The following is a 27,913-nucleotide window of genomic DNA, read 5'->3' on the forward strand; positions in this document are numbered from 1 at the left end:
GAGCAAATTTATCTACTAATACAAGGATATTTCTACCTTAAATTACTATTCAAAATAAATTTAAATAGCTGGAAACAGGCTAAATATTTCCAACTGCTATGGTTCCAGAGCCACTTGGTAAATACTAGGTGCAAGGCACGAATTCACCCTAAACAGTCAATCCTTTGCAGAGTATCACACACTTACCCATATATGTGTTTTTTGTGTTTTGTTTTTTTAAATGCATTTTCTCCCCATTTAGCACACTCAATTTGTCTTCTGCTGCTGAGAGATACCAGATTGCATCTGAGGAGAGCGCTTCGCTGTACACGCCTCTTCCGACACGTGCACAGCCCTCCTCTTCTCGCTCTTGCATACTGCACAGCCAATCAGGGTCCTTGTACAGCGTATGAAGACCCACACACCCACACATAGTCCGGCCCCCACCCTGTAGACTGCCAATTATGCCTGCTAGATGGCGCCCAGCCGACCGGTGGCAACACCCAGTTTCGAATCGAGGAGTTCAGAAACTCTGTGTTGGTGTGCAAGCGGAATATCCCGCTGCGCCACCTGGGCGCCCCATATATGTTTTCTAAAGATGTGAAAAAAACAAAGTAGCGAAATAAATCCAAGCAAACACAAAATGAAAATACCAAACTCAAGACAGTAACTTCAGCCTGGGTTTTTTAACCCAGATTCCCATAATAAGAATGATAAATCAGCCCATATTTAAGTGCTTAAATGTTTTTACATGCTTATGTTACCATTTTTTGAACTGTGGTTACTATGAGGGTGTCAGTATTGGATCAGTAGCAAGCATCTGCCAATATTAAAAGTTTTAATATCAGCGCTAGATTAAAAGTGAAAAGTGGCATCTCTAGTACACATCCAAGTCCAGTTTATACTGAAGGTTTTCAATCTTCTCAGTCACTTTAATTAATCACCTGAAGGCTGAGCATCACTGATTAATCAAATGCTTTGTTTGACGTGCACGAAAGTGCTACTGAGTCTAACAGAACGCAGAACTTTTAGTGCTCTCTATATTACACCAGGTGTGTGTTAAGAGAAACCTCAGAAGATGCAAAGTGTGCAAGGTTATCCACCTCTTTGGTAACAAAGTGCGGGTTCCTGCTCTAGTCCTGCACCTCCTGTGTGCTCTCCTCTGCCTCCCCGTTAACCTGCTCAGGTTTAGGTGAAAGTTTACAAGGGAGGTCAGAAGGCTCATGAGGACCATTAGCACAAACTTCTTCCATTGTGGTTCCAGCAGAGCTGCATTGTGCACCTTTCAGGTCCCGGGGAAAGCTGTGGGTCAGGTCCTGATGAATGGTGTGACTACGACTCAAGCTTTTAGCCTGGTTCAGCTGTGTTTGTCTGGAAAAGCGTGAACCCTCTGGTGAATGGATTAAGGAGCCACAGCTGTCAAATGTCTCTCCTCGCCACAGTCGCCTTCTACTAGAGTGGCCAGCTGAAACCTGTGATCCATGTAAAGTCAAATCACTTAAATAACTTAGACTGGTAAACCAGGTAATCATTTTGATTAAAAAGAGAGAGAGAGATAAGTACCGTGTCTGAAGAGTCAGTTCTGTCCTCTGAAAATGATTTATTCATTTTCTGGTTCCTGTAAATAGGACAAAATATCATTGCATAAATTCAAAGAGCCGAAAGTCAAACATAATGCATTTTTTTAAATTAGTAACTTGTCGTGAATAATAAAGCAGCCAAACATGACTATTCCCCTGTACATACCTTTGCTCATTTGAACCCTTGCGTTGTTCTACCCGTTGAGCAGGAGAGGGCGCTGTTGAAGAGAGTGAATTAATTTGGACGAACTGTCTAGATGTAGTTAATTCATATTTTCAGCATTTGTGTCATTATGCGACCTCCGTGAAGCTGGCCCCCCATGTAGTCAAAAATTGAATATAAATATTATTATTCGTTTGTGCTGGTTTGTGCTGCTAAAAGAAACATTTGTGCTTTTTTAATTCTAAAGTTATAAAGCTATAAATATTACACCTGTGACGTCACCAGCCCCCCATTAACGTCCAAATTGCATCAAAAGCATCTCGTTCGTTTGTGCTACGTTTGTGCTGCTAAAAGAAACATTTGTGCTCTTTTAATTCTCAAGTTATAGGCTAAATAATATATTTTTTTATAAAGTGAGGACACCTGGCCCCTAAAAATGTCCAAATTGCACCAAAACCCTTTAATTCGTTTGTGCTCCGTTTGTGCTGCTAAAAGAAACATTTGTGCTGTTTTAATTCTCAAGTTATTACGCTATAAATATTACACCCGTGACGTCACCAGCCCCCCATTAACGTCCAAATTGCACCAAAAGCATCTCATTCGTTTGTGCTACGTTTGTGCTGGTTTGTGCTGCTAAAAGAAACATTTGTGCTGTTTTAATTTGCAAGTTATAGGCTAAATTCTCTCTCTTTTTTTTTATTAAGTGAGGACACTTAGCCCCTAACAATGTTAAAATTGCATCACAGAGTGAAATTTATTATAATCGAATTACCTTTAAAAACCTTTAACATTTTAAATGTTAAAATGTTATCCATAACATTATCCATACACATGTTACACAGCTAAATTGATTTGTGAATTCCAAATGTTAATGTTATTTCAAAGGTTTTAAATGCTTGTGGGCCATCTAAATTGGGCCATGGTAAATTCTACCTACAGACTCACCAAATAATCAAAATGTAACATAGCTTAAAAAAGTTTAGTCACAGCAAAATTCCATGGTTTGTGTTATAGCTCTGATGTCTTTGTTATTCTATTTATATAGGTCTTCAAACCAGAGTAAGAAGTAAAGGCTTTAACAAGACCACCCAGTAATGCATGAGAGAAATCAGAAACAACTTCTTTTGGTACAGATGCTCCTCCTCTAAGCCATTCAGAGACCCAGTTTGATATGGCGTTAATGTCATGCCGCTCAGACAGCATTTGCACCACTGGGATGTGAATAGAAGTATCTCCATGTGAGGACAGAACTCCTTGATATGGAAATATATGTCCTGATGTTTCTGTTGGTCTAGTGAGCCTTTTGACTACTGTACCTGTAGCATTAAAACTTACACTTGAGTCTTTACTAGTATTTTGACTAGTAGTTGAGAGGGGGTCCAATAGTGGCATAAAAAATTTGTCAAGGCCGATGTCATGAATACTGCCCCTATGAGGCACACTGTATTTTATTAGATGAGGGGGAAAGGATGGGGTGTTTGTGTTCTGCCTCCCTATCCCCTCTCTCTTGTTTGGCTTTTCTTAATGTACTCAGGCTTGGTAGGTGGGTAGCTCTGGGTTACCGAGTGGCATTATCTTGTAAGCCTCTGTGGCTCGCCACACATGTAGCAGTTTTTTACCCTGCCAGAGTTCTTCAGAGACCGGCAGTCTTTTCTCTCCAGATAGCATGTGCTTTGCCTTTCCAGTATGAAGACTGTCATCAATGTAATCAATTCTGCATTTTAGCACTGCTGGTGTGCTCACCTCTGGTAGACTCTCACTGGAAATGGACAATTTTGCAGTACAGTGGCCAGTGATGTCAATGCACTTAGATGCACTGTGTGGGTACACTTTTGCTCTCTTGAAACTAAGTATGCAGGCTAATCTGGTCATGTTCCAGATCTCTTCATTTAGGACATGAGACCATGTGCCAGAATTAGAGCTGTCACTGTCTTCATCTGCCTTTACCTTCATCTATATTTTTGATGCAATCATTTTCAATTTCAGTTGATTTGTCTTTCACTTGCCTTTTAATGTGTATGTACAGCATATGTTTGTTTTATATTTTTCACAGAACTGTCCAATCTTGTTCTAAATGTCATTAATATGATTAAAATTCTCAGAGGACTATTACAGGGTTTTATTAGAAGCAATAAATTACCTTAAAATGAGAATTATGTGTTTATGCGCTATGAAAGCTCTTTCCTGGAATGTCTCTTCCAACAGTTGCCTGAGGAGAGGACAAAAGAAAAGTATGCTCAGACCTTAGTCAAACGTGACTACCAACTTTTTGTTGCTAGGACAATGGTCTTTCTCATATGTGTTTTTTTTTTTTAATAAAACTTGCATAAAAATAATGTTTTTTCATGCCATGCCTTGGGTTGTTGAAGCCCAATTTACTGGCCAGTGAGCGTAATTGAAAGGTAGGTCTTTATAATAACGTGGTAATGTGGTGTATAGTGGAGCAGAATGACATTCTGCCAAGGTTTTGGTGCAGCATGCTATCTAGTGAAAGGGAAAGTACAAACAAAATGAATGAGTGCAGTGTAATTAGACAAGGCAGTGCATCTTAATACAATAAATATGCAGGGCAGCATGATGGAAAGTATAAATGTGTAAAGTATGCAGATTTGTGAAGACCTAACAGAACTGACAGCAAGTTGCACAGGGAGATGGATAAACAAGTATAACCTTAATGACTAATATGACGTTATATGGTGAGGGTTATATATTTGTGTGTTTTGTAAGTGGATGCTGCAGTAGATTCTTGCAAACAATGTTAATGAGCCGAGGAAGCTTTGGGGTTACTTCTTTACAGTGTCATTGCAGTGATACACATATGGGAATCCTGATCACCAGTAAACTGCATGTCAAATTAGACATGCATTGCATTCTTCATAAAATACTTGTATTCATACAACAAACACTCCAACTCTGCCTCAGTATTTTATTACTGATGTTGAGTCTACTGAGACACTTTTCTCTTCATAAAGTGACAATAAAGTACAAAATATTGAAAATAAGTCATCTTACTGTTATTTTAGTCACGTTTTTACCTGGAAAAGAAATTTTAGGGGTTTAAGTTTAAGTTGTGCTGTCTGAAAATGACTGCTTACAGTCAAACAGGTCCCCACCCTGTATCTCAGACTTTGGTCCTCATGGAAACAGGGCTTAAAATAAAGATTCCCACCGTTAAGAAGTCACATAAGGACAATTGGTTTATTTATCAAAGGACTTTTGACATTAAAATTATTGATGCGACTAAATAAGAATGAATAGAGAGAATGGCATGTAAAACCTATACTTTTGTAGTGTATATTTCTGTAGTGTTAAGTGATTCACAGTTTACAAACGTGTGGTAAGTTATGTTCTGCCATAAGTTGTGTATATTGCAGGAATATCAATTAAAACATGAAAACCAATTAAAACTGCGTGTTTAGTTTCAAGAGGATATTGAAGAGGATACGCAGTATGGCTGAGTGCTTTGACATATCTGTGCAAAGTGGAATCCACATCCAATGACATCATCCAGATGAGATGACGTCAAACAAAATGATGTCAAACAAATGAGATGGTTTTGATGCAATGGGGGGCTGGTGACGTCACAGGTGTAATATTTATAGCGTAATAACTTGAGAATTAAAACAGCACAAATGTTTCTTTTAGCAGCACAAACCAGCACAAACGTAGCACAAACGAACGAGATGGTTTTGGTGCAATTTGGACGTTAATGGGGGGCTGGTGACGTCACAGGTGTAATATTTATAGCTTTATAACTTGAGAATTAAAAAAGCACAAATATTTCTTTTAGCAGCACAAACCAGCACAAACGCAGCACAAACGAATGAGATGCTTTTGGTGCATTTTGGGCTCTGATGGGGGGCTGAGTGACGTCACAGGTAATAAAATATAATGCTTAATTTCTCTAAAACGATGCCAGCACAAACGATGATTCCTACGGCACAAACCAGCACAAACGCAGCACAAACGAATAATAATATTTATATTCCATTTTTGACTACATGGGGGGCCAGCTTCACGGAGGTCATTATGCACACCATCTTTCACTACCTCCTCTTTCACAATGCTGTTTGACTTGGTTACCTTCAAGATTGTAGCCACGGGCTTTCTGTAAAATCTTCACAATAGCTGTGTTCTGCAAAATCACAATCAAATGTCTTAGGATAATTGTGGATTCTGTACAATGAAAAGTAACATGAACTAAATGCAAAAACAGGACAGTTTTCATTTAAGATTGTCTGAGTATTTAATACAGAAAATGATTCTTAAATAACTTTGTCAACAAATTACTAGTAATATTTAGGAAAGTGTATAATGAGACAACCTGCTCATATATTATACAGCTTTACGACAAGTTTTAGGTGACGGGTTAGCTATTGCTGTTACTTAAGATTTCCAGGTATTTGAATAATCACTGAGCCAGAAAAGATGTTAAAAAATTACCTTGCCCATGGCCTGAGCACAATCCAGTGCGGTGCGCTGTCTCTTGTTCCTGAGGTGTGGAATAGCCCCAGCCTGCAGCAGCAGCTCCACTAGATTTTGGTGTGCCCCTTTCACTGCCTTATGCAGAGCTGTGTTGCCCTGATTATTGGCCATGTTCACTAAGGCATCACTCTAGACAAAAAACAGTGCAGTGAACGTCAGCGTAGTCCAAGCAAGTCATCACTAAAATATGCCTGAGTATGCATTAGTACCTGTATTAGAACCAAAGCTGTCTGCTTATGTCCCTTCAGACAGGCTTGAATCAAGGGGGTGTTTCCAAACTGATCTTTCTTGTTCAGCTTGGCATTGCACTCCACCAAAGATCTCACAACCTACAGGGTACAAAGGATTAAGAAAGTGGTGATAGTTTAACTTAGCTTTCTTTATGTTATCTTCTGATCTAATACCAGATTGAAAGGCTTAGTTTCATTTCACTTTTTTTCATATTTCATCTTTTTATTTTCATCTAAACCTTTGTTCTGGCCAGGGCAACAATCCCTGACAAACACAGCCAATCGTGTCTGTTCAGACAGCATGTCGGCTGATAGTACTGGGCTAGCATAATAGAGTGTTGCACCACACAAGTGCTCCAATGCAACTTTTATGTAGTTATGTAGACCAGCAATATGAACAAATGTGCCCAGAACTAGTTTAGCATTTAAAATAATAATTTTGGTTAGCTAGCAGTTCATTACAGCTAAATGTGTTATTTAGGATGCAATGTGTATCTCGATACTACTCTTTACAGCATTACTTAATATAGCAAGTTCAGCAAAGTTCGATCTGCATGTGTGGCAATGTCAGATTTTTACACAATCAAATTTTATCATAACATCAGATTTGATTTCCAATTCCGGTGCTTATTTAAATAAAACAACAAGCCGTTTGGAACAAATTCAAACTACCTTTTTAACTAAGAGCATTAATCAAACAATGACTTCTTTGTCAATTATTGGTAAAACAATGGGTTATTAGCATCTGTAATTAATATTTGTCATTAATATAATAGTCATTTAATCAAGGTGCTTGTGGCAAACCGGTCTGTTATGATAGCACACCACCTCTGAGACCTGGGTTCAAATTTTAGCAGTGCATTTGACCAGCTGGGCGTTTTCAACTCTACAAACCCAGTAAATGTTCCCAGTGGACCCACTTAGTAGTAGGGGAGTAGACCCGCAGACCCGTCTGGGTGTGGCATCAGTCTTGTGAACTGTAAAAGGTTACACAAGCTTTACCAAAGATAAGAGAAGTGCAGTGTGCACAAAAATGAGAAAGTTCTATTAAAGTACTTTACATGTATGGTACGGTACGGTACAGTGTAGCATCCACTGGGCTTTAACTTTGCCAGTTTGACTTTAGTGTATGATCACATCCGAAGCAACAGTGTCTGTGTATGAGATTCTGCATGAGATTCAGATCAAGAATGAACAGATTTGGCTATAGAGGACCACCTGCTGATTGTACTTCATGAACTTTACAAATGCAAGAGAAATTGTGCAAAGTAGTGTTACAGTGTCAGTGTGTGAAAAGTACCTCTATGTGATTGTTTTGGCAGGCTAGATGAAGTGGGGTGGCGCTCAGGCCATTGCGGGCATTTATATTAGCTCCATTGTGGATAAACAGAGAGACCAGTGCTATGTGTCCATGCAGTGCTGCTACATGCAGCAGTGTGAAGCCATCTGCATTGCTGCTATTTACTCCAAGCCCATCTAGCTGTAGGACTGTTAACTTCTAAAGACACACGCACAAAAACAAAAAAAGATAGGACAGTGTATGTAAAAAAAAAATTAAATAGTGGCAGTGAGTATAAACTAGATAAAAAAAGATTAACAACAATAGAAATAGAAAATATTTAAACCAATCCTGCTCTAATCAGCCAAGGTTATAACAATGCAGTGGTTGCTCAGCAATTGAGATAATAGGCTAGTAATCAGAAAGTTTTTGGTTCAAGCCCCACCACCGTCGGACTGCCACTGTTCAGCCATTGAGCAATGCCCTCAATGGCTAAAATTGTACAAGATTACCATTGTTGTCGTTGATTTGAATAAAGCATCTACAAAATGCTGATCATTTAAAAACATGTAAACATACTTTTTCTACATAGTCAACTGATCTATTTCAGCCTCTTTCTCTTTGGTCTTTCTCTCCTCTTCCTGCCTGCCAGCTCTATCCTCAGCACTATTTTCCAAATATAACCCCTTCATCCCTCATGAGACTAAAAGACATGCCCAAACCAGCTTAATCTCGTGCTTTTTACTGTCTCCAATACATCCTACTGTGATGAGTGTAGATAGATAGATAGATAGATAGATTAGATAGATTAGATAGATAGATTAGATAGATTAGATAGATTAGATAGATTAGATAGATAGATTAGATAGATAGATTAGATAGATAGATTAGATAGATAGATAGATAGATAGATAGATAGATAGATAGATAGATAGATAGATAGATAGATAGATAGATAGATAGATAGATAGATAGATAGATAGATAGATAGATAGATAGATAGGATAATTTGTAGTCCCACCTTTTGTGTGGGTTCACAGTTTGGACACTGGCACAGAGGGTGGCACAATTCTGTCTTGTCAGGTATCTCAGCTTTCTGATCTTCCTCCAGTTCCTCATCTAACCACTCCAGCAAGTAGCGTACCTGAAAGAGCAACATATATCCATATAAACAGAGGAGACCAAAAGATGAACACTAGTGAACATGATTTAATTTAGCATTGTTCTCATATTTAATACAATGGTTGTCAAAATACATGAAATTTAGAATTGCTTAGTATTTGGAACTACTGAAATGCGAGTACACACACTAGTAAAATTGGCCATGTCTTATCCTTACCCTAAAAGCAAACGCTCAGGCGACTTTCAGCAGGTAGAAATAATGTACACATCAGAAGCTCATTTAAGGTAATACATTTGCAGCCAATATTTATCTAATATAAATTTGGCCAGACTAAATACTAAGAAATGCATGTAAATAGATAAGATTTAAATTCTTAGTCAAATAATTTAGCAATTAATTAGGCAAAAAAGCAGAATAGAAAGTAAGATAGCATTTTCAATAGTGGACTCAGGTTTCTGGCCTCCACTGTACAGTGAATGAACTAAAAAAAACATAACCACTAAAGATTCTTAAGATACTGTGTGCATTTGAAAGTAAATACATCTATTTTTGAGACTTTATGTTTTTTTGTAATTTGTTATTGTTCAAAAGTTAATGAATTAAACAAATTATTTAGTGCAGGCATACCATTTCCACATCTCCATCAGCCACTGCCCGCAGCAGCTTCTCAACCTGCCATTAGAAGAGAAGGAAAATAAAAAATAAACAATAATAAAGAAAAAGAAAATATGACTATTTTTCCACTCAAATATTTTACCAATTTCAAGCATATTTCTGAAAACACAAAATGAATAAATAAAAAAGTAAATGGATCTGTTGTGGATTTTATTCTGTATGAATATTTTATTGTTTTAAAAATTCTTGGAAACAAAATGTCCCTCAAGCTTTTTTCTATTCATATTTTACCGTTTTTGGTTGATCAGATTCGTCCGTGTTTTGACACCCCGCAACCCGCTGCGTACACAGAATTGGTTGTGAGTTTTCCAAACTCCGTTACCTGAGTAGTGTTTTTAGCTGCTTAAGACTACATCATTTTGACTAAGCTACTGCTAACTAAATTGTTGTAGGACTGCTGAGACCGCCTCGTAGTGCAAATTAACCAGTAAACGTAGGGCACTATGCAAATGAAAAATGTTAAATCACTAAACACAATCTTACATTTTGAATCTCACACCTAATTGAATATTACACTGGAAAAGACACAATTAGGTAGGGTCTTACTTATGTTCTCTCATATTACATTTTGTACCCATATATAAAACAATTTAGTGACAAATATGCAAAAACAAAAAACAAAAAGAACAAGGCAAATACTGTACATATACAGAGCTGTATAAATCCCCTAAAAGCATTAACTTTTGACTTTGTATCAGAGGTGGGTGGAAAAACATATACTTAGAGCAAACTTAAAAACCAAATGAGAGTTTTATTAAAAGATTATGAGGCAACAGAGGGAGCTTTTCTGACCTCCTTTTGGTGAGTACGGTCAATTTCAGAAGAGGCTTCTACAGAAGGAACAGATGATGCACTTGATACAGAGGAGCACCTACTGCTACTACAAGACAGCTGTGGAGAATGACTGGGAGTCTAAAAAAAAAAGTCAAAGAAAAAAACTATTTTAATGAGCATAACAAATCTGTTTATTTTGTCCCCTAACATTTACAATTTCACTTTCTTCCAAATTTACCTCAAAGCCACTCTCCTTTTTACTAGCACTGTTGTATGCACACTCCAACAAGGACAAAACCTACAACAAAGAAAAACAGTGCATTTAGTGTATTTATTGTGAATTGTATGAAATTAACACGATTCAGATTGTATTTATTTCATAAAACATTAGATAATAAATAACAGCCTGGACATTTAATTTACCACTATGTTAAATTTAAATTTAAATATAAATCCCAGAACATGTCATTTTTAAAATAAAAGCATCCAGGTAAAATCTGAAAACTATCTAAAATGTTTTGGATGTATGTTTTGCTTCCGTTTACTTTTTCTTACTGCAGTCACAATACATTGTTAAATCAGAGCCCAGCTATGCTGATGTCCTTAGTTAAAAGTGCTAAGGGGTGCTCGGGTGGCACACTGGTCTAACACTCTAGCCCACCACAGCTGTAATCTGGAGCTCTTGAGTTTAAATCTCAACTGGGCTATCAACCAGTTGGACACCCACACAGACACGATTTGCTGTGTCTGACAGAGGAATGGTTGAACAGGTTCCTTGTTGCTGGCTGGTTGAGGCGCATGACTACGTCTCTGCAAAACAATAGCAGTCAGGACTGTGCGCATGACTGTAGTTGTAAGCAGTGGATGAAGTTACAATTGGGGAACTGGATATAACAATGATGGGAGAAAAAAAGGGGGAAAATGACAAAAAGAACACAAAAAGCACTACACAAATAAACTTCACACCCAACTGTCTAAACAATCTGCACCAGTACAAGTAGCTTGAAATACTGGTTCAACCAAGGGATCTCTAAACTTTTAAAAATCTGATCATCCCATGTATCTGATTATTTATTTTTAATTTTTAAAACAGAATCAATTAACACTACAAATTAAACTATAGAGCATGAACTGACCCTGGAGTTGAGTGCACACTGAAGTGGGGTCTGATTGGCCTTGTTATGGAGAAGAGTTGAGGCGCCATTCTCTAGCAGCACTTCCATGATGCCCTCATAGCCCCAGCGGGCCGCAATGTGCAGTGCTGTGTCCCCCTTATCATTCTGTATATTCAATCGGCACTTGTGCAAGTCATAATATACCAAAGCCTTAACACACTGAAACACACACACATACAAGCACAGGTTAGAGATTTTCCTAGTAGTTTTAAGTAAAAATTAAAACTGTATAATCTTCAAACCCCTCACATCCTCATGGCCGTACATGCAGGAGAGATGCAGAGGAGTATTCCCATTGTTGTCCTGAGCATGTGCGTTTGCCTTATAGTGCAACAGCAGCAGCTATGCAAAAACAAAGAAGACATGATGAAACACAAGTCTCAATTTTTCTTAGATAAATGCTAGAGATATATTGTTCAAACTGCTTCATACTCTAGTAAGAGACTAGTAATAATAAACAAAATAACACTTGCGCACTTCTGCCTTTCTTACTTTAAATTCCTTCCAGACAAAGTGGAATACACCTATACTGAGATTTATATTGGCAAAACATCAGGCTTCACTGTTTAACTAGTTTATGTGGTAAATGTGGTAACACTGGTAGTTTAAATAACCAAGGATGCATTTATTTTTTAAAACAGGTGATACATACTTGTAGCTTTGTTCAGTACATTTTGTTTAACAGGCAAATGAAATCATTCAGGGCAACAAATATGCAATAACAACAAATGTATTTGTTATTATTTATATTCACATATCACTGTATTGTGCATAACTCCTGCCATTCGTTAAAAACACACAAAATTAAAAGGACCAGACACTTACTGTGACACCCTGGAAGCCTTTCTGGCAGGAGAGGTGCAGGGCTGTAAACCCGTGGTAGTCTGTAGCATTTACTGCAGCTCCCTTTGACACTAACAAGTCAATCAACTGAGACTGACCTAATCACGCACACGCACACGCACACGCACACGCACACGCACACGCACACACAAACACAAACAAAGAGACATTTAATAAATGAATCAGAAACAACCAGGTGTTAAATAGCAACAACTGAACAAATGCATTCATAACTGTGACAGAACTTAAGATCACACTGAAAGTACCATAAAAAGGTCTGGGTAATTAAGACATATGAAGAGACAGCTAACCCCATAAAGCAGCAACATGAAGAGGAGTGTAGCCTCGATCATCCCGAGAAGAAGGAGTGACTATGGAGGGGTCATTTAGTCTGCTAGATGATAAAAAAAAAAATCAGAAAATCAATCCTAATGCTTATGCACTTAAAGTCCATTAACCTGACACAACCCTTTTTAGAGAGAGAATTAATGTACACCAAAAAACATGCATAATAACAATAATAGCAATACTCTATTTCAAAAGCTCACCAATTTTACTCTAATAAAATTAATAGAGTAAAGGTTTTTTAGGTCCCCCAGTTTTCATCTGAATGGCTGCACCAATTTTTGACACTTTGGGACTTGTTTTGCAAGGAATGTACCATGCCAATGCAAACATAGAACTAATCCTGGTACACTAGCATTGCCTAGAGACAGTAAAACAAATGAACATTACCACTTTCTTTATATGCCCCCAGTTAAAAATGCTTTAAATTATTCTCCGTTAGCAGGAACAATAGTTAAAAATAGGCATTAAAAATGAATCTGGTGCTTAAATGGCACAGTGGACTAGTGTATTAGCCCACCTCTGCTGAGATCTTGAGCTCTGGAAATTGTCATCTTGGCTAGCTTAATTTGCACCCTCACAGACATGATTGGATGTGTCTGAGGGAGGGATTGGTCAAACAGATACCTCATCGCTGCTGCCACAGATGTCTATGCTGGGGGTCAAGGCACCTGCACAAGGGATGGTTGATGAATAAAAAGATACTACTCTCCGTACGTGATACTGCTCTTTAAGATCCCACATCTGACAGGTGAAGGGGTCAGTGAATTATTATTTTTTATTAAATAAAAGTCAGTTTACTGAATCTATAAAGCTGAATAGCAGGGTTTAAAATCCAAATTTTTGCACTTTAAGTGAACTGCATTATCTTAGTTCTAGGTATAGTTCTCTAATGGTTTTTTTATCTGCTGTTAATACATCTTTAAGCTTGCACCACCGTGCTTTACTAAATTCAGTACGTTTTGGATAAAAAACCTCTGTTAAATGACTTATTACATAACTGAAAGTAAAGTATAATACAAGTGTGTGTGTGTTTGGGTAAAACAGAGCTTCAGACCCAGACATATGAAGATCACATGCATCACACGAGCAGAGAGGGTGGCACATTTTCCTTCTTTCTTCCTCCTCACTCTCGCCTTCACTCAGCAAGCGCTTGACCTCTGCCTCATTCCCACTGGCAATGTGCTGCAGGGAAAAAGAAAAGAGACCCAGTTAAAATGGGTTTCTGTTTTACTGACCTATATTTCTTCTGTTGCCAAATATCACACTCCAATCATACTATAGTCCACACTAAATGCCCCCAGATTTTGTTCTATACATCGTTAAAGAGAAGAAACAGGCAGCGTTTTTCACCTCAAATAAACAGTCTATGGGTGTAGATGCAGTCTGAGAAAGAAGGTTCATCTTCTGCCTGAGAATCAGTTTGTCATCCAGCTCTCCTGACCCCTAGACAACAGAATTAATATTTTTACAACAAAAGCTGAAGGTAGAAATTACAGGTTTGGTTATGTCAACCTTTTTTCTTTGTGATTATTAGTACATCCATAATTATTCTTTTTAAAATATAATACATAAAACCAGTATATTTCAGTGAATTTAGTAGTCTTGTGACCAGGCACGGCTTGTACATCAAAGTAAATTTGGATAAGACATAGCTTTGCCTATGTAGGCCTATGTTTTCCTCTTTATACTCATTGATAATTAAGTTACTTATGTCTTATGTTCAAAACCTCTGTACAATTAAAGCACTTCTTTTACAACGAGACAGGACAACATTCGCATAAGTTACTGTTTATTTGCTGAATGCAAACTTATTATATTAACATTAAATTTATACAAGTAACATTTTCCAAAACCTTTGCATAGGATTTTCATTCATGTCAAGTAAAAAAGCATGGTATGAACTCAGAAAGGCAAAGTTTTAAGACTTACTGCTGTAGATCCTTCTTTAAGGTTTCCTTGGCTGATGTACTCCACAGCAGCCTCAAATGAGGTCAAGCAGTAACTTAGGTCATCCTTAGTAGAGTTGCAGAAATGAAAGTTTTTTATGTAAGCAAGATTGGCCAACCTAAAAGTGAAAAGATTATTAAATATAATATTGTCTATTACGTTCCATTAACAGACTTAACTAATATGAATAAATGAGTGAAATAGTTAAAGCCTTTATTATTTATGTCTAGCTCAGTGGATTTAACTGACTTGACAATGGGGGAGCTACTTACCAGTTAGGGATTTCGGTTTTCAGCAGAAGATAAAGAATAACTGAGAGAAGATCATCTGCACAAACTGCCTCCAAGTTAACTAAAGAGAAAAAAATAACAAATAGGTGTGCAACACAAGATTTTATACTGTGTTACAAAAATGATAAAAAAGGTAATAGAAAAGCAAGCAATCATGAGTGTGATTGGGAGGTCTGATGAGCCAGCAAATCAAAACTAAAATCTCATTAGTATCTTAAATATATTGTAAAGAATGATATTGTTCATGTCATATGTGAGAAACCATGTAATTTAAGCACACAAGCTTTAGTTTATGTACATGTGTATTATTTATCAAAGTTGCAGACCTTTACGGCTGGGTGACTGCATTATTGTGAAGACAACCTTCCTGAGGCAAAGCAGCTTTTCTTGAGGTGAGGTGCAGTGGTTAAGCTGGCTTAACTCCCTCTTAGCCCGAGGAATATTTATACTAAATAAAATAAAAAAAACAAGCATCTGTTCATGTAAAACGCAGCAAGAATGAAACGGATCATTTCCCTTTAGTTGTACTTGAAAAGGAGTAGTGAAGGTCAAAATATTTCTTAAGAACCAAAAATAGAGCTCACCTGAACTCAGGCTTTACACCAAGATCTTTTTGCTGCAAATCCTGTAGCCGCCTTGTTGTTTTATTGAAATCAGCATCCTATTAAATATTAGGTAAATCATACAGTGGATAAAAAAGTCTACATACCCCTGTTAAAAAGCCAGTTTTTGCAATGTAAAAAGAAAAAGATTAACCATTTCAGAATTTTTTCCACCTTAATGTGACCTATAATCTGTACAATTCAATTTAAAAACAAACTGAAATGTTCCTTGTGGGGAATAATTAAGAATACTACTAGAATAAATAAATCGGATTTTTTTTTTTTACATTACAAAAACCTGGAATTTTAACATTTTTTGCAAACACACTCGCACAAACACAACCACACACAATACCTGACTTGCTTCTAGAGTTCCAACGTAGCTAAAGAGATATTCATGGATTCCACTATGTATGTACATCTGAAAAACAAAAGAATGAAAAACTTAAATCATGATTACAAACCAAATCCAACTTTTCACCCCATATGCTCTCATGATTCATGGAGACAGATTATTTCTTACCTCCACTGCTTGTTTGAGAAGCGTCATCTGAAGCTCCTGTTTGGTCAGCAACTTCTGAAACACAAAACATCACCTTCAGCTTACAGAACACATCAGTACAGGCGCACAACACTGGATGGGTTACACGTACCAGACGAGAATCTCTCAGCAAGCACTGAAGACATTTTGTATACAGTGTATGGACGGCATCCTGAGGAGGAAAAGAGTGTGATGTGAGTTATTCAGACCTGTACATATTTACGTAAATTGTGCAAAAAGTAGGATGGGCAATATGACAATATTACTTCAATATTGTGATGCATTAAAATAAAACATATTATATTCAGGCATAAATGCTTCAACTCTGCTCTGCCTGTATCTGATATCATATAACATTAATTAAATATTAATGCTTGTTGTACATACTATTTAAAAAAACAAATGGTATTAAAACAAAGTCTATGTGATCTTGTGTATGTGGGAATTTGTACCCATTAAGAAAAACATTTATATAACTGGGCACTGATGCTGGTAAAGAAAGGTACAAATGATGTCCCAGTTCATTACAAAGCAGTTAATTGGAGCTGAGGTCAGGGCTCTGTCCAGGACACAGGAGTTTCTTTACACCAAGCTTTCTTTATGTCTTTATGGGCCTTGGTTTGTGCACAGGGGCACAGTCATGCTGTAACAAAAAGGGTCATTCCTAAACTGTTGCTGTTTATGGAGCATATACTATGTTCCAGAAATGAGCTTGCTTTTAGGGAAGAATTCTTTGTGCCAAAAATAAAAATGATTATCAGGACTGTTATCAGCAAAAAGCAACATCTTTCATAGCATGAGAGTGCATCAGTACCCACAGCATGAGTGACGTGTGTAAAGCTACCACTGATATAGAGGTTTACATTAAATAAGAGAGACATATGCTGGGAGAAAGACATATGCTGCCATATGCTGACAGTGACAAACATTGCTTATTCAACATAGAAAAGGTAATGGTGAAAGGTTTTTCTCTCACTATGTGGTTGCGGAGACCTTTCCTCTCCTCCTCTTTAAAGTCATGGCAAAACGAAGAAATGAACTTATCCAGCTTTTCTGCATGACGCCCCAGAAATTCCTTCACCTCCTCCACATTATTGAGGTAATAGGAGCCATGAACAGGATTCAGTTCAGCTGACAAAAAAGCATTTACAAGAAACAGTATGCTTAGCATTAGGCATAATCATTTTATGGCTTTTGTGTTCTTGCTTGACAATGGTTTAATATACAGTTGTGGTCAAGATTATTAGTATTAGTATTATTATTAGCATGAAGCCAATATCTTCAGAAATAAGTAGATATGTTCCAACTTTGTATTATTAGAATTTATATTTTAACAGCATGCCCAAATACATTCAACAAAAAGTTGACCTGTTGGCATACAGGCATTCATTTTAAAAAAGAAAGACAGATGAAACTTACTATATGACATGGTCATGATTAAAAGATTCCATTCCCTAATACTTGATTACACAACCTTTTGCAACAATGACAGCCTCCAAAAAGTGATTTTGAATGTATTGCTTTGGGTCATCATCCTGCCCCAGGACTCAACTCAGACCTAGTTTTCTGTCAAGTAACAGGACATTTTACTCTAAAATGCTCTGATAGTCCTTTCATTTTTTTGTTCTTGTAACAAAGGCATCCAGTCCCAGAGGCAAAAAGGCAGCCTCACAACATTAAAGACAATGCCAAAGAGATCTAGTTTGGTTTCATCCCTTCATAGAAAATTTTCCAAGAATGTAGGTGGTATGTCTATGTAAGCTTTTGGCAAAGGCCTTCGCCCATACAGCCCCTGTTTTGTTTAGCGTGCAGGGTATGGTTCTGGCTAAAATGATCACTCCAGTTGTCTCCAGCTCAACCTAAAGTTCTTTAAAAGTTGTATGTGGTTTCTTGGCCACATTTCTAACGACCTTTCAAAGGGTTCTCATAAATATTTTTACCACATCCTAAATGGTTCTTGACTGTTCCATGGGTAGCAGACTTCTTGATAATATTTTAAACTGTTGAAGCTGGGATGCCAATGTCTTTGGAGATAGCCTTGTACCTTTTAGATTGCCTGTGCTTGGTGATAATAGCATTTCAGGTCTGCATAGACAGCTCTTTTTTCTTTGGCATTGTAAACAAAGGAACAGGGAATAAAACTGGTCTTTTTCAGCATCAAACAGGCTTACAAGGTGATTTTAAAAAAATACTATAATTATTATAGGCATAATTAGCATATAAGGCATAAAATGGGACAGAACATGCTATTAATACTGTCTAAGTGTAGCATGACAGAGAGCCCTACCTGGGTTTGCTTCAGATTCAATAGGCCGTGTTATGCACAGGATACTGTAGGCCTGTTCTTTCTCATTGTAAAAAGTCTCCTCGAACAGAATGGGTATAGACGCAGGGCTTAAAAAACCTGCCCCCAAATACACTTGGTTATTCTCTATCGACACCACCTGAAAAACACATTAGAGAAAAGATCTCAAAATGCAGCATAAAACTTTGTTTTGTGTAAGAAATGACAAAGTTTTTAAAGTGTTTAGGTAACTCTGTAAACACTAAAATATATCATAAATAAGCTAGCAATGTAATGTAGAGCAAATTCGTCAGATTTATATATATATATCTTTTCGTTCATGACGGATGGATGGCACATTCAACAAACTAATAAGTAAATTTATCTCAATGCCCTCCAAAATTTGTGTTTGCAAATAAATACAATTTCAACTAATTCTTACAATATTTGACAGACAGCTTCATGTTCAGTCGCAGCTAACCATGTAAGTCAACACAAATGCTTTTACAGTTACAGTAGGCATGCTACTAAGCCACAAATCACTTTATTTTACTACTTTTCTCAACAGTAACTAACTTTCAAAATACAGTGCAACATACATTAGAAATGAAAATGTATGAATGTCAGAAATTAGTGAGGCTACATTCCTTTCTTTCAACATTTTTCATCCTAAATTATCAATTTAGATACATCCAATCTCAACTTTAAGTAGTTATGCTAAGGTATGGTCCATGTTTATAACTGACCATACAATCATCAAACAATGATAGAGGAAATACACAGAAGATCTCTACAAACAAGGCATCAGCCAGGACCCTTTTGTTTTCTGAACTATACAGTAGAACCTTCAGCATAGATGAAGTCAAAAAGCCAAAAGAAGAAAGCAACAGGAGTCCAGATTCTGAAAAAGATTTGGTTAAAATGCTTACCAAATTATGCAACAAATCTGAAAAACCACCGCTCAGGTGGCGCAGCGGTAAAGTACGCTAGCGCACCAGAGTTGGGTTTCTAGATGCATCGTATCGAAACTCAGCTCTACCTTTCCGACTGGGTTGGGCGGCAGTATGAACAACATTTGGCTGTTGTTCAGGGGCTTAGGGGTAGAAGTCGGAGCATAGGTCCTCATAACTGGTACAACTGCGGCCCCTGCTGGTTGACTGACGGCGCCTGCACAGGGCTGAGGAATAACATTGTGGGGGTGTGACCCTCCGTGCGCAGTGTCTCTCGGTGTATGAACTCGGCTCGTGCAGGTGAAAAATGCAGGCTGTACTGATTGTGTACCAGAGGGGGCGCAAGTCAGTTGAGTGGCGTCCTCAAGTCAGCGGCAAAGGGTCGAATCAGTATAGACGCATTCAGGGTAATTGGACACGATTAGAATGGGGATAATAGTTGGGGGAAAAAAGTGGAAAAAAATAGATAATAAAAAAAAAAAATCTGAAAAACCACTTGATGACCGGTCATATTATCTCCCTCATATCATGTTAGCAAAAGTATGGAGTATGAAGGTTATTCAACACAGACTGGAGCAATACTAAAAGAACTACCAGATGTGCAAACAGGATTCAGAAAAGGCAGATGAACAAGATATGATCACAGATGTACACTGGAAAAAGCCAAATAATTCAAGAAGGAAGCCAACATGTGCTCTACTCACAACAGCAAAGCTTTGGACTGTGTTGAATACATAAAAGTATGGAATGTCCTTAAGAAGATGAAAATACCAGAGTGTCCAATCATTCTGATGAGAAATCTCTGCACTATTCAACAAGCCATAGTCATGACAAAAATGGACAATGGATTGGTGGAAGAAACCTTCAGGGAGACCTAAAGGACCTTATAAGAAAATTTAAAGTACAGAGTGAAAAGATGGGACATCAGCTGAGCTCATAATGAAGAAGACAAAAGTCATGACAACCAGAAAGATCTCCAAGTTAGACAATGATGGAGAAGATGCAGAAGTGGTGGGTAGAATCCAGCAGTCAGGAAATATGACAGAGTTGGCAGAACAAGAATGAAGGAACCAAAAGATCTTCAGATGTAAAGATGTGTCTCTCCAAATCTGGATCAGAACTGTTCCGACTATGCTCTTCTCTGTGGTTCTTTATGGATGTAAAAACTGGACAATAAAGCAGGAAATGAAGAATATCCATGTCTTTGGTGCTGGCTAGGACTTTTGACAGCTCTTTTCAACCAAAATAACTCCGAATCTTGAACTGGTTCCATTCAGGCTTCTTAAAACCTTGGTGCTATTCAGATAACTGGCGAATGTTTGCACCAGTTTTTATTGGAACCAGGGACATGTGATCAATGTCACAGTTTGTGCAGAAAAACCTACTATTCTTTTGGTTCTAGCTGGGAACAAGCAATCTCAGTTCGAAACCTATTTATTTTGGTAAAAATAATGGTCTCAGTCAAAAACCAGATAACCAAACTGCTCTTATATTGGACACATTATGAGAAGAACCGATTCACTGGAAAAGATAATTATGCATGAATGAACACAATTAGATGAACAATAAATGCTGCATTAAGAGAACTGAAGACTTAAACAGAAGACAAAATGTTCAAAAGAAATATATACATTTGGTTGCCAGGAGTCAAAATCGACCACTTAATAATAATTATAATAATAATAACCATCGTCATCATCATAATAATAATAACTGCAGAGTCTTTCTCATGACTTGACAGAGGGAGGGCTAGCATGTACTTTTTCAGAGAAAAGTGAAGCCAGCCACTACCTCTTTACAAACGGAAGTTACTGAAATGATAAAGGGCAGAACGACATATCTGAGAGCATTAACTGTTTTTAATAATAAATAAGCTGGCAGTGAAGATTCACTTGAATTGCATGGATGAGGAGACAGGAATGCCATCCCTCAAACCGTGACAGCAAAGACAATTAACTCCCAGCTCTCAGCAACAAGGCATCTTATTACATAGTCAGGGCCCAAACCCTGTGACTTTGGGGTAAACTTTAGGGTGAAGCCACAACCACAAATTTCTGTGGTTTACTGTAATGCCTTACATTAAAATGGAAACAAATGCCCAATGTTGCAAAAAAAAAGACCTAATGCATAATCAACTATTTTAGGTTACACCAATCACAGAAAAGGCTGCTAGATTCTGGTGGGTCTGTTATATGGTACAGTTTGTGAAGAGACTAAATATGAAAATTCCTAAAAGTCTTTAAAAAACTATGCTTACTCTGCTATTAACTGACATGATGTTTCAATGTTTGTATGTACCTTGCCATCAACTGTCTGAAAGCCTTGATCTGTAGGCAGGAGGACATAGCTTTCAAACTGTGCAGCTGTGTAGGAACCAACTGATAACCTTTCACAACATGGAACCAAGACCTGCATCACACACAGAGTAAATAATCATGATTAAATGACAGCAGTAAACCAAAAGAAGAACAGTTCTCTAGAGTTTTATGTCCACTGAGGATCTGTCCACATGTTACATCTATACAAAGTCTCTCATTGATTCTGTTGCATGGTAACAGTCACATGAAGAAAACAGCTCTATTTATGATAGTTTTTTTGTATGTGTTTGACCTTAGGGCAGAAATTACAATTCTAAAAAATGTTCAACACAGCAAATATGGGTTTAGACAACATCTAGGTGCAAAATAACACATGAATCAAACTGTACATGCATCTGGCCAAGATTTTAAAAACAAATAATTAACGAGTGGCAAAAATTAAACACATAGCCATAAGTAATGAATGCATGGGCAGATCATGTGGACACGGGGCATGTGTAAAGTACAGTAAAGCAGCTCAGCAGTACCAGCAGCTAAAAAGGCTTCCCACACCATAATACATCTTGCTCCATGCTTAACTGTACTAAAGTTGCAGTCACTGTTGAATTTCACACCAGAGCACATCACTCTGGAGCATCATTTTAAATGATGATTTATGTCTCCAACAACTGTTTAACCAGCAAACTTTTTTTCATATTTTAATATTCTGCTAAAACTCTGCTATTTCTGACAGTTTTAGTATGCTTTTGTCCTGCCTTTAAACTATCATTCATTTCTAAATGAAACATGTTGTCTAGATGTCTGGAAAAATAAAAGAAAATAAATAAATATTCAAAATATATCAAATGACTTACAATGCCATGCACTTCTGCCACTCTGTTACACAGGTCTGGTCTTTGCTTCTGCAGTGCCAGGTAAAAAGGATTCTTCAAAATATTCTCATCATACACAGCCATATGGACCCACAGCTCTGACTACTACAAAAAAACATGATAAAAAATGCTTTAAAATATGCAAAGTGGTAATGGAATATGAAAGCAATAAACAACAAATTAGCTCACAATAATAAGGTCCAGCTGACTGATCAAACATGACAACTAGAAACTATGTAACTTAAAGGTTCTGAACTATGGCTGGTAATGTGCCACCTTAAGACTCTACAAGTTAATGAATACTAATGCAGGTTAAATAAACATGACCTAAAGAAATAAGACACACTTAACTCTGTTTGCCTGTATCTAAACAACATGCTGGATCAGAAAACAAAGAGCTTCTTTCAAGCCCCAGATTTCTTCTTCCTCTCTCCCAGTTCTGCCAGTTTGCAGGGAAATGAAATTAGGCCCAACTACAACTTATTCAAACTGCTAATTGCCAGACCTCACAGTTATTACAATCTGTTCAGAAAAACAGTTTCCTTAAACTTCCACTGTAAACACTTGAGAACTTTATATTTAACTACATTTCACACCAATAGAAAACCGGACAATAATTTTTCTAATTACCAAGGTTTAACAGTTTTTATAGAAGCACATCCATTTTTAAAAACTAGAAACCTAGAAATGGGTACATGCAGAAATTCCGGAGTACAGTTAAATCTCCGACAAATAGGGATATGAACTTTGTATCAGAAAAAAAAAAGTTCATTTAAACTGCGATCAACTTAGATTTTACACTTCTCATGTGACATGTGCAATGTTGACCTAAAAGTACAATGAGCTGTATGATAAAGAAAACTAAGGAGGTGATATACTATGTTTGTATGTTATGGCTGTGCATGGGTGTTTTTAGAGGTCTCCCTCTAAACAGACCAAAAAGTAAGTTTTGTGAGAGTTTTTGAGTGCAATGTTCTTTCCATAAACGGCCATTAAAAAACAACACTCATTAAATGATGTTAGAATAAGCTCATTAATAAACTTGTAATAGCCACCGTTTTAATCAATTAAGTATATTTTGTTTTGTGTTTTGTTGCATTGTTTGTGTTGCCTGGGTCATGGTAAAAATAATAGACAAAATGTGGGTCGCTTAAAAATTTTTTTGAAAAGCCCTGCCCTACTTATTTGGTTCTTGTGAGCATGGAAATTGGAACATAAAATAACATAAAATAATAAGAAAAAAGAATCCAAAATTTTAAATCATAAATATCTGCTGTGACGCTAAAGGCAGAGCTGTATTGGCCTACTGTCTAGTCTAGGAAATAGCAGCCTAGCCAACATTTCATAAACCAGAAGGATTTACCATGGTCCCATGCTTATAGTAGATTTAAAAATGGATAAGCACAGTTTAACACAAAAGTTAATCCATGTCTGGGAAAATGACTCACTATGCAAAAGCCTTAAGATCAAAACCACCCTTTGTACAGTTAAGTGTTTCTGAAAATTAAGCAAAGCTGGTGACACAGAAAAATCTTCTATGATTTATGACAGGGCCATAAAGATATAGGCCATAATATGCAGATTATGAAATATACATGGAGGAAAGCAATACACATGATAGTCGGTCAAATCCCAAGCCTTAGCTTAGGAAGGGGGCTTCTCTTACTCTCACACCCCACCTATCACAGTAGTGCATCAAAAGGGTGCTGAGAGCCAAAAGAATGTAAACTGCACCATGTGATCTGTTGCACAAGGCCAAAACTGACCGGGCATAGGGAAACACACATATATAATGTAAAAAGCCTAATTATTTCGTTATAGCAAAAGTCCAAGAATTTGTATATAAAATGTGAAGATATGGCAAAACAAATCTCAACAGTTTCAAACCCACACAGTAAAATTATTTAAGACACACAAGGTATGCTTTATGAAGCTAAAAGTAAACCTTGGACACACATACCTGCTGAATTAAAGACTAAATACAGCGTTTGAGTAACAGAATAGAAAACCATACGATTATAAAACTGCCTGATAAAACATGAAAACTGTGTGTCATGTGTTATTATGTTCCACTAAAAATAGCAGTGATTACTGTTTACAGAATACTTAATATAATCATGGCACACAAAAGCTTGGATCAGCTGGTCAGTCTCAATATGAGAACATAAAGAGGGAAACACCAACAGAAACAACACACAAAGGGGAGATGGATTTTGAAGTGGCTAAAATTACAGCAACAAAAATAAAGGATTTTTTTTTATTAAATGATAAAATTATTAATGTGAAAGAAGACAATTGTTTCAAGATTTAGGGGTTTTTTTTGTCACATGTGCATTTGTAGCTGGTACAGTTATATGTAAAGTAAAATTACAGTGAAATGTAAAAAGGACTGCTCCAAGACAAATGGTGCAGGAGAAGGTTAAAGTGTATGAGAGAACTGTGAAGTGAATATGTGATTAAATCAGATGACTTTAGAGTCCTGTAAAATGTAAATGACAAATAAAGCAGGAGGAAGTCTAAGTGTCAAAGTGTACTGTAAAGTCAATAAATGATTAAATCAGGAGAAAGTTAATGTGTTCAAGTGTACTATGTAAAGTGATTAAATCAGTGACTTTAGTGTTGTCCTGTACATGTGCCGGCTGTGTAAGTGTACCTGCACTGCTGAACAATGGCAAAAAAGGAAATGCACCAAGGAAATTTGTGAACATCAACCTGATTTTCAACTTCTATAGAAATGAATGTATAAATAGAGCACAAGGATACCATTAACCTACAATGTAGTTGAGCAGCCAACATATTCATAACTCTACAGTACCAGGTTCAAACAGTTGTAAAAAGGACCCCAGGTACCCCAGAGATACTGATAACATTGTTCAGGAATAATTTGACCAAAGACATTTACATTTTCAGCACTTAGCAGACACTTTTATCCAAAGCTACTTACACAATGAGCTGAACACGATGAGCAATTGAGGGTTAAGGGCCTCACTCAGGGACCCAACAGTGGCAACTTGGTGGTGGTGGTGGTGGGGCTTGAACCAGCAAACTTCTGTTTACTAGTCCACTACCTTAACCACTGATCTATCACTGCCAAGTTCTGGAGTGTGCAGTGTAAAGTGGATTCCCTTTAGCAATCCCAATCACAACAAACCATTCAGGACTTTTACCAGAGCTTTCCCAAAAGCTGTTATTATATTAATATGTGGGTAGCACTGTCGTCCCACAGCAAGAAGGTCCTGGGTTCAATCCCCAGGTGGGGCGGTCCAGGTCCTTTCTGTGTGGAGTTTGCATGTTCTCCCCGTGTCTGTGTGGGTTTCCTCCGGGAGATCCGGTTTCCTCCCATAGTCCAATGACATGCAGCCAGGTTAATTGGAGATACAAAATTGTCCATGACTGTGTTTGACATTAAAACTTGTGAACTGATGAATCTTGTGTAATGAGTAACTACCGTTTCTGTCATGAATGTAATCAGTGTGTAAAACATGATGTTACAATCCTAATAAACATATAAATATTAGTTAATATGGTTACAGGATGCGTTGTTATTGCTGACAAACTATGTTGACCGACACACCTTGCAACCTGCAGACTACCCACAAGTAAAATGTGTCGTTAACAACTCAAAACACTTCTGTAACTAGCAGCTTAACATGCTAAACCAGAACATGAGGAACAGTAGCTAATACATACATCTGTTACCTACAGAAGCTTAGACTAGCTAGCAGACTAGCTTTATTATTTGATGTCTTAGCTAAAGCTAGTAGGTTTATAGGCGAGTTTCAGTCCAATGTAGTAGATTTAACTTATCACATAATGTGCAGTAAACCAAAGTGAACACATTCGAACAGACTTACCTGCTTTATGCCGACCAGGTGTTCATGGTAAATTTAAAATGTGTAAGAGGAAAGAGTTTATAATGATACAGCCCGACTCGCCATTCTTAAACACGCCAGTACCACAACACTGCACTTCCCCAAGAGCTACTACAGTATACTGACAGTGTTTCTGACCAATCAGAGACTAGCGCTCAGCTGACTGAGCAACGAAGACCCGCCCCTCTATGTTTGGAGATGTAAACAATGTGGATTACTCTAACTATAATAAGTGAGACACACGCATTTCAACAAGCTCACACGCCACATATGGCATTTCTCACGCACAGAAATGACTATAGCCTATCCTACAAACGAGTCAAAGGCAGACTACTCTGCGCTCATACAGCTGTCTTGAATTAGCGACCTATCGGCCAATCAGAAAAATAGAATTTCTCAGCCAATCAGATAATAGAATTTCTTGTTGCTGGGTGAGGAGTTCCTGGACCACCAATTGATGGACATCCCTATGCCCCAAGACTCAAGCTGCGTCCGGAATCGCATACTTAGAGAGTACGTACTAGATTGGAGGAAGTATGCACTACTCTGCCGGTAAAAAAGTACATACTTCCAGTACAGAAGTATGCAGTATGCACACAACACTGCTACGCACTACATCCGCCATCTTTCCAACGTCAAGTGATGACGTAATATCACCATGGTTACAGACTCATTACAAACTCCACTCGCCAAACTTTTGGATATTGTTATAATCTAAATTATTATTGGGCATTACAATATTGGTCTAAAACATTTTGGTATTCAAGGAATGTGATTGGAGTTGTGCCAGACCGCCACGTGGCATAAAACCGGTTAGAACTGGCTGAGTGGAAACCTGGAACAAAAGGCATACCTTATATGGAGTAGTTCTACACCTGGCCACTAGGGGGTGGCGGTAAACTATAAATAACAACTGCGCGCTCTGCTCGAGGTCTGTGGCATTCTTCACTTAGACGGAGAGGCTGCCGAACGCAGCTGCTTGCGACCTGGAAGACGAACCAACCTTTTCTGAATAAAACTTTTAAAGAACGTCACCTTGCCTCCTGATAAATTCGGATCGATTCTAACAAAAGATCTACGTCTAACAATGTTTATCGTGTTTTTGTTATTAATTCGTCTTTAAAATTTTTTATTTATCTTACTTACACTTGTAAACAGAGGACCGCTATCTTTCTTGTTTCTTATTACGCTTCGAACGCCTACGCAGCTCCAGTTGCATTATGGGATACATTAGTGGACCGCAAGTGTGCATCGCTTGCATACTCAAACATGGCTGCCCAATAAGTAGGTCATCCAGGTACTTCTCGCGTACCTCTTTGTGTATACTGTGTATTCGGACATACTAACCACTCTCGCGTCCTCATTCCGCGTTCTATTGAGTATGGAAGTATGCGATTCCGGTCGCAGCTTCAGTCATGTTTGACATTGAGGCTTTCTGGGGGAATATGACCTCACTGAAGAATTGGGTAAGAAATATTCAGCATTGACATGAGCAACTTAATAACTGCAAAAATATGTAGGAATGTAATTAGGCTTCCTTGGTTCCTTTTTTTCAAAGGTGACTGGTATGAGCAGATTTCTGA

At 37.6% G+C, this 27,913-nt stretch overlaps 1 protein-coding gene across 1 annotated transcript; it reads right to left on the reverse strand.

Annotated features, from left to right (window-relative positions):
• ankrd27 (ankyrin repeat domain 27 (VPS9 domain)) lies at positions 1 to 26,374 on the reverse strand. The gene is made up of 29 exons (XM_062992803.1): positions 26,313 to 26,374; positions 22,441 to 22,563; positions 21,567 to 21,677; positions 18,322 to 18,478; positions 17,011 to 17,165; positions 16,147 to 16,206; positions 16,017 to 16,070; positions 15,849 to 15,914; positions 15,476 to 15,552; positions 15,218 to 15,339; positions 14,874 to 14,952; positions 14,584 to 14,719; positions 14,005 to 14,097; positions 13,709 to 13,836; positions 12,618 to 12,700; positions 12,289 to 12,404; positions 11,713 to 11,805; positions 11,425 to 11,622; positions 10,527 to 10,586; positions 10,307 to 10,426; positions 9,467 to 9,511; positions 8,738 to 8,860; positions 7,738 to 7,935; positions 6,417 to 6,536; positions 6,166 to 6,336; positions 5,806 to 5,857; positions 1,726 to 1,777; positions 1,543 to 1,597; positions 1 to 1,451 (listed from the first exon to the last, which is right to left on the reverse strand). The coding sequence occupies exons 2-29, from the start codon at positions 22,540 to 22,542 to the stop codon at positions 1,113 to 1,115; spliced, it is 3,165 nt and encodes a 1,054-aa protein (XP_062848873.1). The 5' UTR covers positions 22,543 to 22,563; positions 26,313 to 26,374; the 3' UTR covers positions 1 to 1,112.
• Positions 26,375 to 27,913: the final 1,539 nt, after the last annotated feature.

Source organism: Trichomycterus rosablanca, chromosome 1 (genome assembly GCF_030014385.1).
Source record: "Trichomycterus rosablanca isolate fTriRos1 chromosome 1, fTriRos1.hap1, whole genome shotgun sequence".
NCBI classification, from domain to species: Eukaryota; Metazoa; Chordata; class Actinopteri; order Siluriformes; family Trichomycteridae; genus Trichomycterus; species Trichomycterus rosablanca.

Excerpts from the sequence above, each read along its gene's own strand:
- ankrd27 (XM_062992803.1), bottom strand. The coding sequence starts at position 22,542 with ATGGCTGTGTATGATGAGAATATTTTGAAGAATCCTTTTTACCTGGCA. Across the intron at positions 6,537-7,737 it reads GCCAAAACAATCACATAGAG|GTTGTGAGATCTTTGGTGGA; the intron begins GTACTTTTCACA and ends TGTACCCTGTAG. Across the intron at positions 1,778-5,805 it reads CCGTGGCTACAATCTTGAAG|CGCCCTCTCCTGCTCAACGG; the intron begins GTAACCAAGTCA and ends TCTCTTCAACAG.